We start from the raw sequence: 13,391 nt of genomic DNA on the forward strand, positions 1-13,391 counted from the left end.
AAAGATTTTTCTTTGATTTCTATTTTATATTATCTGGTGATCTTTCATCCCTGCCTTGACCAGTTAAGTCACATGCAGATATCACCTAACGTAATATCCTTTTAATTTCCTTGTTTGCTTACTTACGTGACCCTCAAACATTAATAACTTCTCCAGTGTCATGCGATCTGTCACTATACCTGATGAGATGTAGCTAGGATACTCTCAAACCATATGGCTATGGACATGTACTCACATTGTGTAACACCACAATATTTATAATATATAACATATGTAATATACATATGTAATATGTACTATATAATGAACTTAATATTTCCCTCAATATCTCCATGAAATATTAAATAAGTACAAATTATCACTCAACAGAAGACAAAACTTAAGGGAATGAAATTTTAAGTGATATATAAAGTCCTAGAGTTGTTTTTCCAGAGTTTATACATATTTAAGAAAGCTATTGGGGAGACTGGGTGGCTCAGTCAGTTAAGCATCTGACTTCGGCTCAGGTCATGATCTCACGGTTCGTGAGTTCGTGAGTTCAAGCCCCACGTCGGGCTCTGCGCTGACAGCTCAAGCCTGGAGCCTTCTTCAGATTCGGTGTCTCGCTCTCTCTGCCCTCCACCGCTCGCTCTCTCTCTCTCTCTCTCTCTCTCTCTCTCAAAAATAAATAAACATTAAAAAAAAGAAGAAAGAAACACATATTTAAGAAGGCTATTAAATGTCAGATATTCCTGGCAGCATTGTTCTACTGTAAGGTTTTAACTCTTCCTGGTTTTTATGCATATACCTGGATTTGCTTGAATGAGTATTAGATACATGAAATGAAGCCTATTGAAATCTGATAGTTTTATTATATTCACATGTTACATATTGACACATGTATTCAATCATAATGGATGAAGTCATTTGTAAAGTAGTGAGATTCATTTTCTGAAGCAGTCATTCCTTCCCCGAACATTTTTTGAGTGCACAACCATATGGCAGCATTAGACTTCGCAGGTTCAGGGAATTGAACGTGGTCTGTCTACTCAAGTGAGTCATCCTCTAGTACAGCATGTGGATCGATAAATATGTAATAATACAGATGTGCTGGGATACAAAAGGTGCTGAAGAGGCTGTAAAAGGAGTCCAGGCTTGATCTAGTTATGAAGTAGGTGATCCCCATAATCTTAGAGGAGAAGTAGGAATTTTCTAGAAAAAGGTAAGGGGGTCAGATTTTAGTGCAGGCCAACTATTTTACAGATGGTTAAGAACATGAGTAAAAAGAAATCATCAATTATCAAAGAATAGAAAAGAGCAGAGGATGTACCACAAGAGGAATTCATGCCTTCAATACCTCTATTCTGATGTTTATTTGTAGCTCAGTCATAGAGTAGCTTGTGATGAGTATCTTCACCTGCCAAACTCAGTGCATAAACAGTGGGCGCGCAGCAAATACTTAATTCATCGTAGGTATCAGCGACCTTTGCAATTATATATTTTGTGCTGTACATCTGGTAACTTTTGTCCATGAGAGTAACCTGTCTCCTTGGGATTTCCTAACACTTAAACTCGAGCCAAGCTAACACAGCAGCACCTCCCAGCATTTGGACAGTGAGAAGAGAGGCATTAAGCACTTCTCACATATAGTAAAATGCGCTGCCAAGTGATAAGCTTCATGATGGCAGACACCTTTTCTACCATGGTCACTACCGTATCCTCAGTGCCTCACTATTGCAATGTGTTTGTTGACTATCACCCACACCCATCAGAATACCTTATTCCCAGAAAAAACTACCTCATACAGCCTGAATATCAGAATGGCACTGTAATGCTTTGAGTCTAGTTGAACGATACCAGCCTTGATTCACTTAACACAGCCACCAAGAAGAAAATCGAAGTGGACAGTTGTCACAAAGCGTTTACTGATCCTGTGGAGGGAGGACCATCGTGGATATAAATAAGTGCTTTCCAAAGACAAGTTGCTTCATTAAAATTTCTAAACCACTCTAGTCCAGACACTCTTAATGTTTTCTTCAGGCATTATAAAATTCATATTTTGACCCTTTACTGCAAAGGATAATAGACTTTAGATTTATTTTTTTAGCTAACGCAACATTTTTATTTCTTCCAGAAATCTACATCTATGCACCGGAGATATTACAGTCTGGGAAGTACAGTGCTCAATTACCTAGAGACTACTAATTAATTTAGAATTACATGTTGTTGTTTTTTTTTCCTCTCTAATACTTATAATTAATCTCTTTTTCCTCTTGGAGCTCCAAACACCATTAGCTAAATAAATAGCTTGCTTGCCTCATTTACTGCAACTTTGAATTCTCATTTGTCCCTATCTAACAAAATAATAATGTATTTTAACATTTTTGCAAAATTAAATTCTTTTCCTCACTCCTAGTAATGTGTTCCTGAAGCCTTGTCATTTTCTCCCCATCCTGTTATAGTAAGGAACAGTTGAAATTTCGGTAGAATTTTCTATGTCTGCCTCTATTCGTGTTTACTGCTGTAACTCTCATGATAAAATTGGTTGAAATGGATACATAAATAAGAATAGGTTAATTTTTTTGCGTAGGCAGAAAACATGTTTTAGAACCATAACCAGATTCTGAAATGGCTGCAAAATGATTTTATGTAGGAATGGTTTTATATTTCTTTGATTTTACAGATGACATAGCTTCTTAAGTACACACTACTGGAGAGATATTCTGTTTTGACTAAAGAAAATACATAGCATTCAAAACTATTTCCAATTTAGCATTGGGTGACTTCTAGGACACGGACTTTCCTATAATAATTGCAGGGGTACTTTGGGAATTGTAATTCCAAACGTTTTTAATGTAAAAGGCACAGCTGTTTAATACAGTATTGTTGAGGGTAAGTCGGAGTTCAACATATTTAATGTTTTGTTTGTATCGTTTTTACCTCAGGTGGAGCATCCACAGAGATCGAAGAAAGCTGTATGGCACAAACTTCTGTCCAAGCAGAGAAAGAGGGCAGTGGTGGCCTGCTTCCGAATGGCTCCTTTATATAATCTGCCAAGGTCAGAATTTTTTTAATGTCGGCAATAGATGAACGTTCTTTTTTCCCTAGTAAGCTGGAGGACCATCGCGTCTACCTTAACAGGAGTGCAGTAGTCTGAGAGAAGAATGCAAAACAGGTCTTGGCTCTTTTGTGTAATGCCTGAGCTTGTTTTTCTTTGTTGGGTGATCTCAGAGAACTGTGATGCGCAGTGTAGTTATTCAATCACTTCTGAATACCGAGGAAGTTGTGCTCACATATGTAAGGCAGGGTAGGGTAATTAGGAACTCTCTCTTTGGAGTCAGACTGCCTTGATTTGAACCCTGGCATGTCAGCTGATGCCTGCATGACCATTGGTCAAGTTTCTTACCTGACTTGGTTATAGTTTCCTCATTTGTGCCATGATGAGATTTGCCCCATGGAGTTGTTCAGATTATTTAATGGATTGAGGTATAGGGGGTGCTTAGAACCAAATTTAGCACTATTAATGTCCATTGCTGTTTATTATTTCTTGTGGTTTTCGGTCTTGGGGAAAAGAACTGGTATGGATCTAGTTTATGGGAATAGCAGAAAGGTGTTTAACAGTCCCTCAACCTTCTCTTAGAGCTACAGCTGGCATACTCGTTAACAGAGAAACTGGTACCTTTGAGTCTGACTCGGTGGCCCAGGTACCATTTCAGCCTCCTTGCAGTTTTCCTAAGAAACTGTGCTCTTTCCTCTCTGAGCTTTGTATAAGTGGCATCGTCTCCACATCTGGTAAACAGGGCTCAGCTCAACTGCGTCTCTTTTTTTGGAATATCTCTGACCAAACCATGCCCTTCAACTCCTTGCAAATGGAACACTTCCTCCTCTTTGTTTCCAGAACACTCTTACAGACCTCTCATTGTAGGCACGATCCTGTAAGGTCGGGCCTATTTGTCTCTCTGATTCAGACTTTGAGATCCTTTATTTTGGTTCTTTTTTTTTAAGTTTATTTATTTATTTTGAGAGAGAACATGCACGCTGAGCAGGGGAGGGGCAGAGAGAGAGAGAATCCCAAGCAGGCTCTGACTTGTCAGCGTGGAGCCCGATGCGGGGCTGGAACCCATGAACTATGAGATCATGACCTGAGCTGAAACCAAGAGTCAGTTGCTTAACCGACTGAGCCACCCATGCACCCCTGGACTTTGAGATCCTTTAGAGTTTTATTCAATTTTATATCCTTAGTACCTGGAACACTGACCTTCAGAACATCTTTGAATAAATAAATGAGTCAGAGAATAACAACACAAAATACAAACCCCTCCCCCAACCCTCAAACAAAGCAAACAAAGAAACTTCACACTTTCCCCTTTCAGTCAGACAGCTGGATTCCTTGCCAAGGCACATTCACTGAGTATAAAATACATTAATTTCCCCCTCAGACCATGTGCTACTTTAAATTCTCTAACTCAGTTATGGTGTCACCAGTTAGTCAATAGAACATTAACCTTGAATCCATAGTTTTACTCCTTTTCTGGTCCGTCCTGTACAGTCATTCTCCAGATTCCATCAGATTTTTCTTAGATCTCTTTTCACATTGCCATCCTTCCTTTTATGGCCACCCCTCCGGCTCACATGTTTATTGCTTCATATCAGGTTGATGGCAGCAGATTCTGAGGTGATTTCCCTGATGTTATGGAATCTGCTGTTCCACTCTCTCACGTAATCTTCTCAAAATTGTATCCTTTATTGCAGTGGTGCTCAGACCTGGCGCTTTTGGGAAATACATTCAAATTCATTTAAGAAATATCTAAGCCTCAGCCTGTTGGATGAGAATTTCTGTGAGGGCTTAGCAAGTGTATCGTTTAAAAGCCGCTCAGATGATTCTCTTGTACCAATATTGTCGAGCCTGTCCTTTGTCATGTCTGGCCCGTGCACAGGACTTTATGGTGATTTCTAGCATTCTAGATGCACTGTCAATTCCTCTCCTTGGTTTTCCAGGCCCTTCATAAACCTATCTAACCACGTGTCTCATGACTCCGTAACTCACCATTAGTTCCATTGGGCTCAGCTTTCTTCCCATCCCGTAATGACACGTCTCCTTTTAACACTTCTGACTTTCTTCTAACACTTCTAACTTTCTTATGATGTTCCCTTATGGTCATGACTTTCTCTTATCCTTTCCCATGGTGGTGTCTTATCCATACCTCTCATCGGCTTCATGATGAGTTTACTTATTCTTTTAGTCCTCGCTTATTTTTTTATTTTTTTATTTCTTAGGCCACCGTTTATCATCAGTATTCCAGTATTTAATCTTTGGATGTATACTCTACTAAGTTCATGCAATACGTTTTGTTTTGTCATCCTCAGGGCCTGTATCTAATGTTAACCACTGACTAATTCCTTATTAATCCTTATTATATTGTTTTGCCAAAGCCACTTGATGTCATACTAGCTACCACTTAATGACCATCCATATACCCCATGTGCTTTACATGGCTTATCTCATTTTAAGTCTCTGCAGACTGAAGTGCGGATGGGGTTTTCCCAGTTTTATCAATGAACAAAAAGTGAATGTTGGTAAAGTGAAGAGTTGACCAGCATTATGAAGCTTAGAAATGGCAGAGCCAGAATTTAAATGCAAGTCAGAATGTGCTACGAGAAGCCTTGCCTTATTGACTACCATGTCTTGCCTGTGCAATCAAGAGTGGGAAGTTTATTTTTATCTTCTGTCTTGGAGCGCACCGAGAGTCCAGTGATAAAGCACCTGTCCAATTTATTTAAAAACAAAAACAAAAACAAAAAAAACTCTTTGTTTGAAATTATGCTTCTTTTTTAGGCACCGGGCCGTTAACCTCTTTCTTCAGGGATACGAAAAGTCTTGGATTGAAACAGAAGAACACTACTTTGAAGATAAGCTGATAGAAGATTTAGCAGTATGTCTTAATGGGGCTATAAGTTGAAAGAGGGCTTGGGTCTGGTGGAGTAACGCTGGCGTGACCAGGTTATCCTATCATAGCGGAGAGAAAGCACCATTGCAGTGTTGGTCCTAGGAAACTTTCTATTCTTGACTGCTACTGCATTCAATGTTCAGGGAACATCTTATTCTTCTTACTTCAGAGATCTCATCAGCACCCAGCAATTCCGAATTTCAGGTGAATGATAGAAGTTTATTATAACCAGGCTTTGACTCGATTATTCTTTTAAATTCTTCTGCAGAGCACCTTTAAACACCTTAGAACCTAGCATAGAACTATAAAAGCTGAACCGTATAGAAGTTATCCACCAAAAATAAGTTGAGGATTAACAAAAGCCAATGAAAGGTAGCTGGTTTTTAAAAATATATGAGGCAGAGAATGATGGGACTAGACGCAAGAAGAACAGGAAGTCATGGTAAAATGCATTAGATGGAGACTAGATTTTTGGTCCCGCCATTTTGGACAGGTAAAGGTGCTCTCGTACTGAGAGGAGAGGAGTCTTCATCTTTTTTTTTTAAATCTTTTTTTTAATGTTTATTTCTTTTGAGGGGCACACTGTGCAAGTGGGGAAGGGGCAGGGAGAGAGAGGAGAGAGACAATCCCAGGCAGGCTCCACCCTATCAGCACAGAGCCCCATGTAGGGCTCAGACTCACGAAGCCATTAGATCATGACCTAAGCCAAGATCAAGAGTCAGCTGCTTAACTGACTGAGCCACCCAGGCGCCCCAGTCTTAATGTTTTATAAGTCGCGGACCTGATTAAATATCTGATGAACCAGGGTGCTCAGTTGGTTAAGTGTCCAACTTCAGCTCAGGTCATGATCTCGCGGTTCATGAGTTTGAGCCCCGCATCCTGCTCTGTGCTGACAGCATGGATCCTGGAGCCTGCTTTGGATTCTGTGTGTGTGTGTGTCTCTCTCTCTCTGCCCCTCCCCACTCATGTTCGCTTGCTCTCTCTCTCAAAAATAAATAAACCTAAAGTTATTTTTAAAAAATATCTGATGAAACTATCTTCTCAGGAAAATTTCCAGGCATATGGTCCTCTGGAATTTTGCAGACTAGTTGGAGGTTTCTTGATTCTCAAGTTAAAGACCTCATCTGTAAACATTTTTTTTTAACTCCCAAGTTATCAGAGAATATTGGATAAACTGATATAATTCATGAAAGCCTGACCCTGACTATCCCTATATATTTTAAATGAATTCTGGTTTGGCTTTAGAACCAAAACAACCAATAGAATTTTGGGTATCTTACAGACGTGTACCCAGTATCTACAATCTTAACCTTTAAATCCAGGAAAGAACATCATTTATGTAGAGAGAAAATCAGTCTAAATGGGTAAGGCCTTGGAGATACAAAAGTCATTAAACCATTCAACAGACAGTCAAGATTAATTAACTCTACAGTCAGTAAAAATGCTTTATAATTTTCCTCATGTTAAAAGTTCTAATAGTACAAAACTATTCTTTGTGAGTTTAAAGTAACTGAAAATAAAAAATGTAGAAGTGGTTCACACGTTAACTTTTAGCATTCTTTCCCTGTCATTGCTTGTGTAGGCAAAGACGATGCTATGTTTAATAATCAATTTTCAGTGTTGTGTGGACTAAACTTTTATACTTGGAACAACCTAGGATACTATTGTAATTCTTTATAAATTGAGCCCTCCATAAAGCTGACATCTCTGTACCAAATACACCCCCAGTTGTGAATCTGCTTCCAAGAATGGCAGTCAAAATTTGTAAGTGATGTGAGTCATCCTTGCCCATAGTGTTTTTTGGTCCAATTATTAAATAACTGTTTTTAAGCTGCATAATTTTGCATTGATTATGTAACCCACACACATATGCACAGTGTATATAAAACACACACGTGCACGCACAATGCCTCTAAAGCATGCGTGCACACGTGTGTGTGCGTGCACGCACACACACACACACACACACACATATACACACACACACACACACATACGCCAGAGCAGGAAGAAAATAGCTTTCCTTTTATTCATTGTTCCTGACCCTCACACTGCACCTGAGTTTGAGTGAACATTTCATTTCAGTGTGAAATTTTATCAATTTGGTTTTTTTGTAGAAACCTGGAGCAGACCCTCCAGAGGAAGAGGAAGGCACGAAGAGAGTCGACCCCCTTCATCAGCTCATCCTTCTGTTTAGTCGAACAGCTTTAACAGAGAAATGGTATGGTTGGGACGGTTCGTGTGAGCATAGGAAGAACAGATAAAGAAACCCATGTCTCAGTATCCCGTGTGTCACATATTCATGTTTCAATTTCATCTGACTCTTGTTAGGAGAGAGAATTGTTCCAAGATAAGACCAGTCTGCCACACACCTGTGGGCCAACATTCATGCAAGTGCAGGCTTTGATGTCTACCTGTGAGCTCCAGTTTTTCCTAACAACTTAGTCATCAGTGGATTTACTTGATCCTGAATCTTATAAAATGAGTTTTTTCTTCATCGCAAATGGCCTTCATAAATAAAAAAAAGGAACCCAAAGCAAATTCCACTACACAAAAAAATGTGGGCACCCAAATTTCCTGGGTAGATTGTGCAGTGGGTCTTAAGAAACCTTAGAAGGTGGGTGAACCATCATCTCCACAGGACGTTTCTTTGAGGTCTATTTTGAGGGCGTTCTCCATTTTCCTTGGCTTTTGCAGCCTGGTTCATATGAATTTCCCAGAGCCACAAAGGCTGACCCTCTGTGTAGTTAAGTAAGCTTTGCACTCAGATGCCCAGTAATCAAAATGGGCTCAGCGTCCGCTCCTCCTAGGGAGCACTACATAGATTCGCTCTGTGGAGGAAACCTTGGAGAGGTTTTAAAACATTTATCTGCATCCCTGCCATACAAAAGGAATCCTCCTTTGCCCAAGGCCTCCCTCTGGTTCGTGCAGAAGCCGGAAGATAATTTAATTATCAATCCTTTCCGCCCGAGTCTTTTCAGAGTCTAGATAAATTCGTGTGACCTCTATGCATGCCATAATAATGCACATTTCTCCCCCTTAGCCAATGTGATCCATTCTTCTCTCACGATGTCTCTCTCTCTCTCTTATTATTTCCTAACTAACAAAATCATCTCATTCCTAAGCATAGAGCAACCCTCTGTCTGGCCTTGTCAGGTAATGAGGTATTTTCATAAGTGAATTTTTCTGATGGCTGAAGCTTTGAACTGCTGAAATAGCTTTGCAAATATTAGGTAATTTTTGATGGAAACCTTTCTTCATGAATTAATGATTTCCATACGCTGTAAGAAAAGGATTAGTAAACATATTTCTTAATTTTTGAGAATCACTATGACCATTGTATTTTTTGGGCAATATAGTAGCATAAGAATTTGGGGAGTCTTTCCATCCAATGTCGAGTATCGCTTCTGCTGTCAAAGCCCCTACCTCATTTAAATTTGCTTGTTTCAGCTTCTGTAGTTTCAAGAAAATGAAAGCTATACATTGTGTGTAAGTCAATAGACCATTTATTTGTGAGATTTGAAGGCCTCTTCTGGAAGGTAAGGCGGGACAGGGACAGCCGTGTAGGTCTGAGATCTTTGCTGATTCTACAATATTTCTGAATGATGACTTTGCCTAGGTTTTGTGTTTATTTCATTTTAAAAGGGCATACTGGTTGAAAACTAAAGGTTATTTTACCATGATGGTAGTTCTGCTCATGACAAGCCTCCCACTTAAAAACTCATGTGTTGTTCTTGTTTTTCATAGCAAACTGGAGGAAGATTTTTTATATATGGCTTATGCAGATATTATGGCAAAGGTAAATAAATCCATCTTGACTTTAATGTTTAATTTGAATAAAGGGAAATCACTTTCATCTGACATAAGGATAAAAATCTATGTATTTTGGGGTCTAGATAAAATACTGTTAAATCCTAGAAGCCTGAAGAGGCATTAATCTTAATATTCCACTTGCTGAATGAATCTCTGTTCTAACTTCCTTGACAGGTAACCATTGTTTCCCTGTTCACATTTTATTTACGGGGAGCTAATTTTCCAAACGTTCACTCATTCATTCATTCATTCATTCATTCATTCAACAAATATTCAGTGGGCATCAAGGTATTGTCGATGACATGGCCAATAAGAAGAAAATGCATACACCCTTCCTGGAGTTGATAGTCTGAGGGAGAGAAAACAAAATGCAAGCAAGTGATCGCAAAAAGCTGTGTCGAGTTCAGTGGTAGCAGTGCTGTTAGTGGTACAGGAGCTGGTGCGTAGTTGGGAGGCCCGCTTAGTCTAAGGTTTAAGGGAGTCCGTGACTGTCCAGTGACAAGTGGAGCATGTGAAAATAGTAACAGTATTTCCTGAGTCTTTGTTTCATTTATATCTCACAATAGGAGGGTGAATGAAGGGGTGAATTAAAAGAGGAGTCAGGGTGTCTCTGAAGCTTCTCACGTGGGCAGTTGGGTAGATGGTGGTACCTGATACTGAGATGGGGAGCCCGGGAGAATTGCGGGCCTGGGGTGAAGAGGAAAGATGACCTATTACATTGTGGACTTGTTAGTTAAAAACGCCTGTGTACCGAGAACAAACTGAGGGTTGATGGGGGGTGGGAGGGAGGGGAGGGTGGGTGATGGGTATTGAGGGAGGCACCTTTTGGGATGAGCACTGGGTGTTGTATGGAAACCAATTTGACAATAAATTTCATATATTGAAAAAAAAATGCCTGTGAGACAGCCACGTGGAGATGTCAGACATGTGATGAGGCATTCGTGCCTGACATTCAGTATATCAGGGATGGCTTATACATACAGATTTGGGATTTACCAGCATTTGAAGGGAATCGAGGTCATAGACATGGATGGTCTTGCCCAGAAAGAGAAGGCGTCTGTTCCCCTCTGTAGAGGGGAAGGCCTGCGGCTGCGCCTCTAAAAACATGGGTTTATGTTTCTCCTTTTAGAAGAAAAGAAACCCGTTAAAAAAACAGGCAGGTGGAGAATCTTAAGCATGAGCATATGTAGGAGCTGTAGACCTAAGGGAGTAGTCAACAGAATCGTATGCTGCTAGGAATAGGGATGAATAAGGTAAGAATTGAAACTTCTCTAGGATTTAGTACATGGGCATCATGTGACCGTGGTGAGAACAGTTCCAGAAGATTATGGAGAGGGGCCATTGGTGGTGCTAGCGCCATATTATGGGGAACTAAGCAGAGATTCACGAGTGAGGAGATGTGGCCTAGATGTTTCTTTACTAGAAGATTGAGAGAGATGAGAAGAGAAAAAGAATATCTAGATGGAATTGCGACGTTGAAGGGGGATTATTTTTGTTTGCCGTTTGTTTACTTGTATTTAAGAGAGAGATTTGAACGTGCTTCTGTCCTGGTGGTCAGGAGCCAGTAGAATGGGCAAAGGAGTTATTTGTGGTGTAGCCTCGAGTGAATGGGAGCAGGGGGAGAGCACAGGCTACAGAGCATAAGGAAAAGTTGTTACCTTCCAGCTTTATTTTAAACCATAACCCACAGGGGTGCCTGGGTGGCTCTGTCGGTTAAGCATCTGGCTCTTGATTTTGGCTCAGGTCCTAATGTCATGGTTCATGAGAGTGAGCCCCACGTTGGGCTCTGTGCTGATGGCATGGAGCCTGCTTGGGATTCTCTCTCTCTCTCTCTCTCTCTCTCTCTCTCTCTCTCTCTCTCTGCCTTTCCTTCACTTGTGCATGTGCACATGCTCTTTTTCTCTCCCTCTCTCAAAATAAATAAACATTAAAAAAATAGAACCCACAATAAGAAGCACATTTATACAGTATATTTATGGAAACATGAAAATAGGTTGAAAGAAAATTTTCATGAAATTAATACCATTCCTATGAGCAATATATAGTCTGATATTTTCTATTTAAATAAAAACGTTATTTAAAAAATTTTTTATGTTTATTCATTTTTGAAAGACAGAGACAGAGCACAAGCAGGGGTGGGGCAGAGGGAGAGGGGGACACAGAATCCAAAGCGGGCTCCAGGCTCTGGGCTGTCAGCAGAGCCCGATGCAGGGCTCGAACCCATGAACCGTGAGATCATGACCTGAGCCGAAGTCCGACACTCAACCGACTGAGCCACCCAAGAGCCCCTGACATTTGATGTATTTTTAATTCTTATAATTTTTTAAGTTATTTTGAGAGAGATGGGGGGGGGGGAAGGGCAGAGAGAGAGGGAGAGAGAGAGACAGAATCCCAAGCAGGCTCTGCACTGACAGATGCAGGGATCAAACCCATAAACTGTGAGATCATGACCTGAGCCAAAATCAAGAGTTAGAGGCTTATTTGACTGAGCCACCCAGGCACCCCTAAATTTTATAATTTTTAACATACATGATCATTTCTTTAATTAGAGTCAGACCATAGTCCAAAGCCAAAATATTTTTAAAGTTCAGCTCTATCATTCAGTGTTAAATAGCTCTTTGCAAGTATGCCGGCCACAAGCTTGTTAAATGTGGTTTCCCTGTGTTTATGTTAGTGGCTAGTTTTGATGATTCATATCAGACTGGAGTCTCTGGAGGTTGCCTTTCTTCATTTTGAAAATCCTCATCCCAAAAACTGAGGTAACCTCTGTGGAAAACAGTGTGGAGTTCCCTCAAAAAAATTAAAAATAAGGTACTATGATCCAGGAATTATGCTACTAGATATTTACCCAAAAAAAATGAAAATAATAATTCAAAGGGCTACATGCATCCTTATGTGTATATATAGCAGCATTATTTACAACAGTCAAAGTGTGGAAGCAGCCCAAGTGTCCATCGATAGATGATTGGATAAAGAAGATGTGTATATACACAATGGAATATTGTTCAGCCATAAAAGACAGTGAAATCTTGCCATTTGCGACAACATGGATGAAGCTATAGACTATAATCCTAAGTGAAATAAGTCAGACAAAGATAAATACCATATGATTTCACTCATCTGTGGAATTTAAGAAACAAAACAAACAAAGGAAAAAAGAGACAGACAAACCAAGAAACAGACTCTTAACTATAGAAAACGAACTGATGGTTACCAGAGGGGAGGTGGGTGACAGGAATGGGTGAAATGGGTGATGGGGATTAAGGAGTGCACTTATCATGATGAAAAAAAATGGAATAAACAGATGACTATTAGTTCAATCAGCATTATGAAGTACAAATGTAGAGTCACTTTACTCACAATCCCTCTGAAGATTGTGCATGTGCATGTGCATGTAGGGAATAGTTTGAAGAGAAGACTATTTTTTTCAGTGCTGTGAATTTGCCTATTTTTTACAGAAAGCAGTGTATCTTTGGGCTGCTGTTACAGGCATTATGGTCATTATTCCTTTCTATTTTTAGCTATATGGTTAATCAGTAAAAGTATTTTTATTTTTTATTTTTATTTTTAATTTTTTTAATATGAAATTTATTGTCAAATTGGTTTCCATACAACCCCCAGTACTCATCCCAACAGGTGCCCTCCTCAATG

General features: G+C 39.8%; 1 protein-coding gene across 4 annotated transcripts in view; it reads left to right on the plus strand.

The window, feature by feature from the left end:
- The window catches only part of RYR2 (ryanodine receptor 2), a 768,107-nt gene that overhangs the window by 655,758 nt on the left and 98,958 nt on the right, over positions 1 to 13,391 (plus strand). For 3 of the 4 annotated variants that reach the window (XM_058696262.1, XM_058696264.1, XM_058696265.1), the window contains 4 exons: positions 2,925 to 3,037; positions 5,816 to 5,912; positions 8,045 to 8,148; positions 9,675 to 9,726. In XM_058696262.1, the coding sequence (XP_058552245.1) occupies positions 2,925 to 3,037; positions 5,816 to 5,912; positions 8,045 to 8,148; positions 9,675 to 9,726 (366 nt within the window). Of the gene's footprint in view, positions 1 to 2,113; positions 2,159 to 2,924; positions 3,038 to 5,815; positions 5,913 to 8,044; positions 8,149 to 9,674; positions 9,727 to 13,391 lie in introns of all 4 variants that reach the window. The other variant, XM_058696266.1, reaches the window with a different exon arrangement.

Source organism: Neofelis nebulosa, chromosome 13 (genome assembly GCF_028018385.1).
Source record: "Neofelis nebulosa isolate mNeoNeb1 chromosome 13, mNeoNeb1.pri, whole genome shotgun sequence".
NCBI lineage: Eukaryota > Metazoa > Chordata > Mammalia > Carnivora > Felidae > Neofelis > Neofelis nebulosa.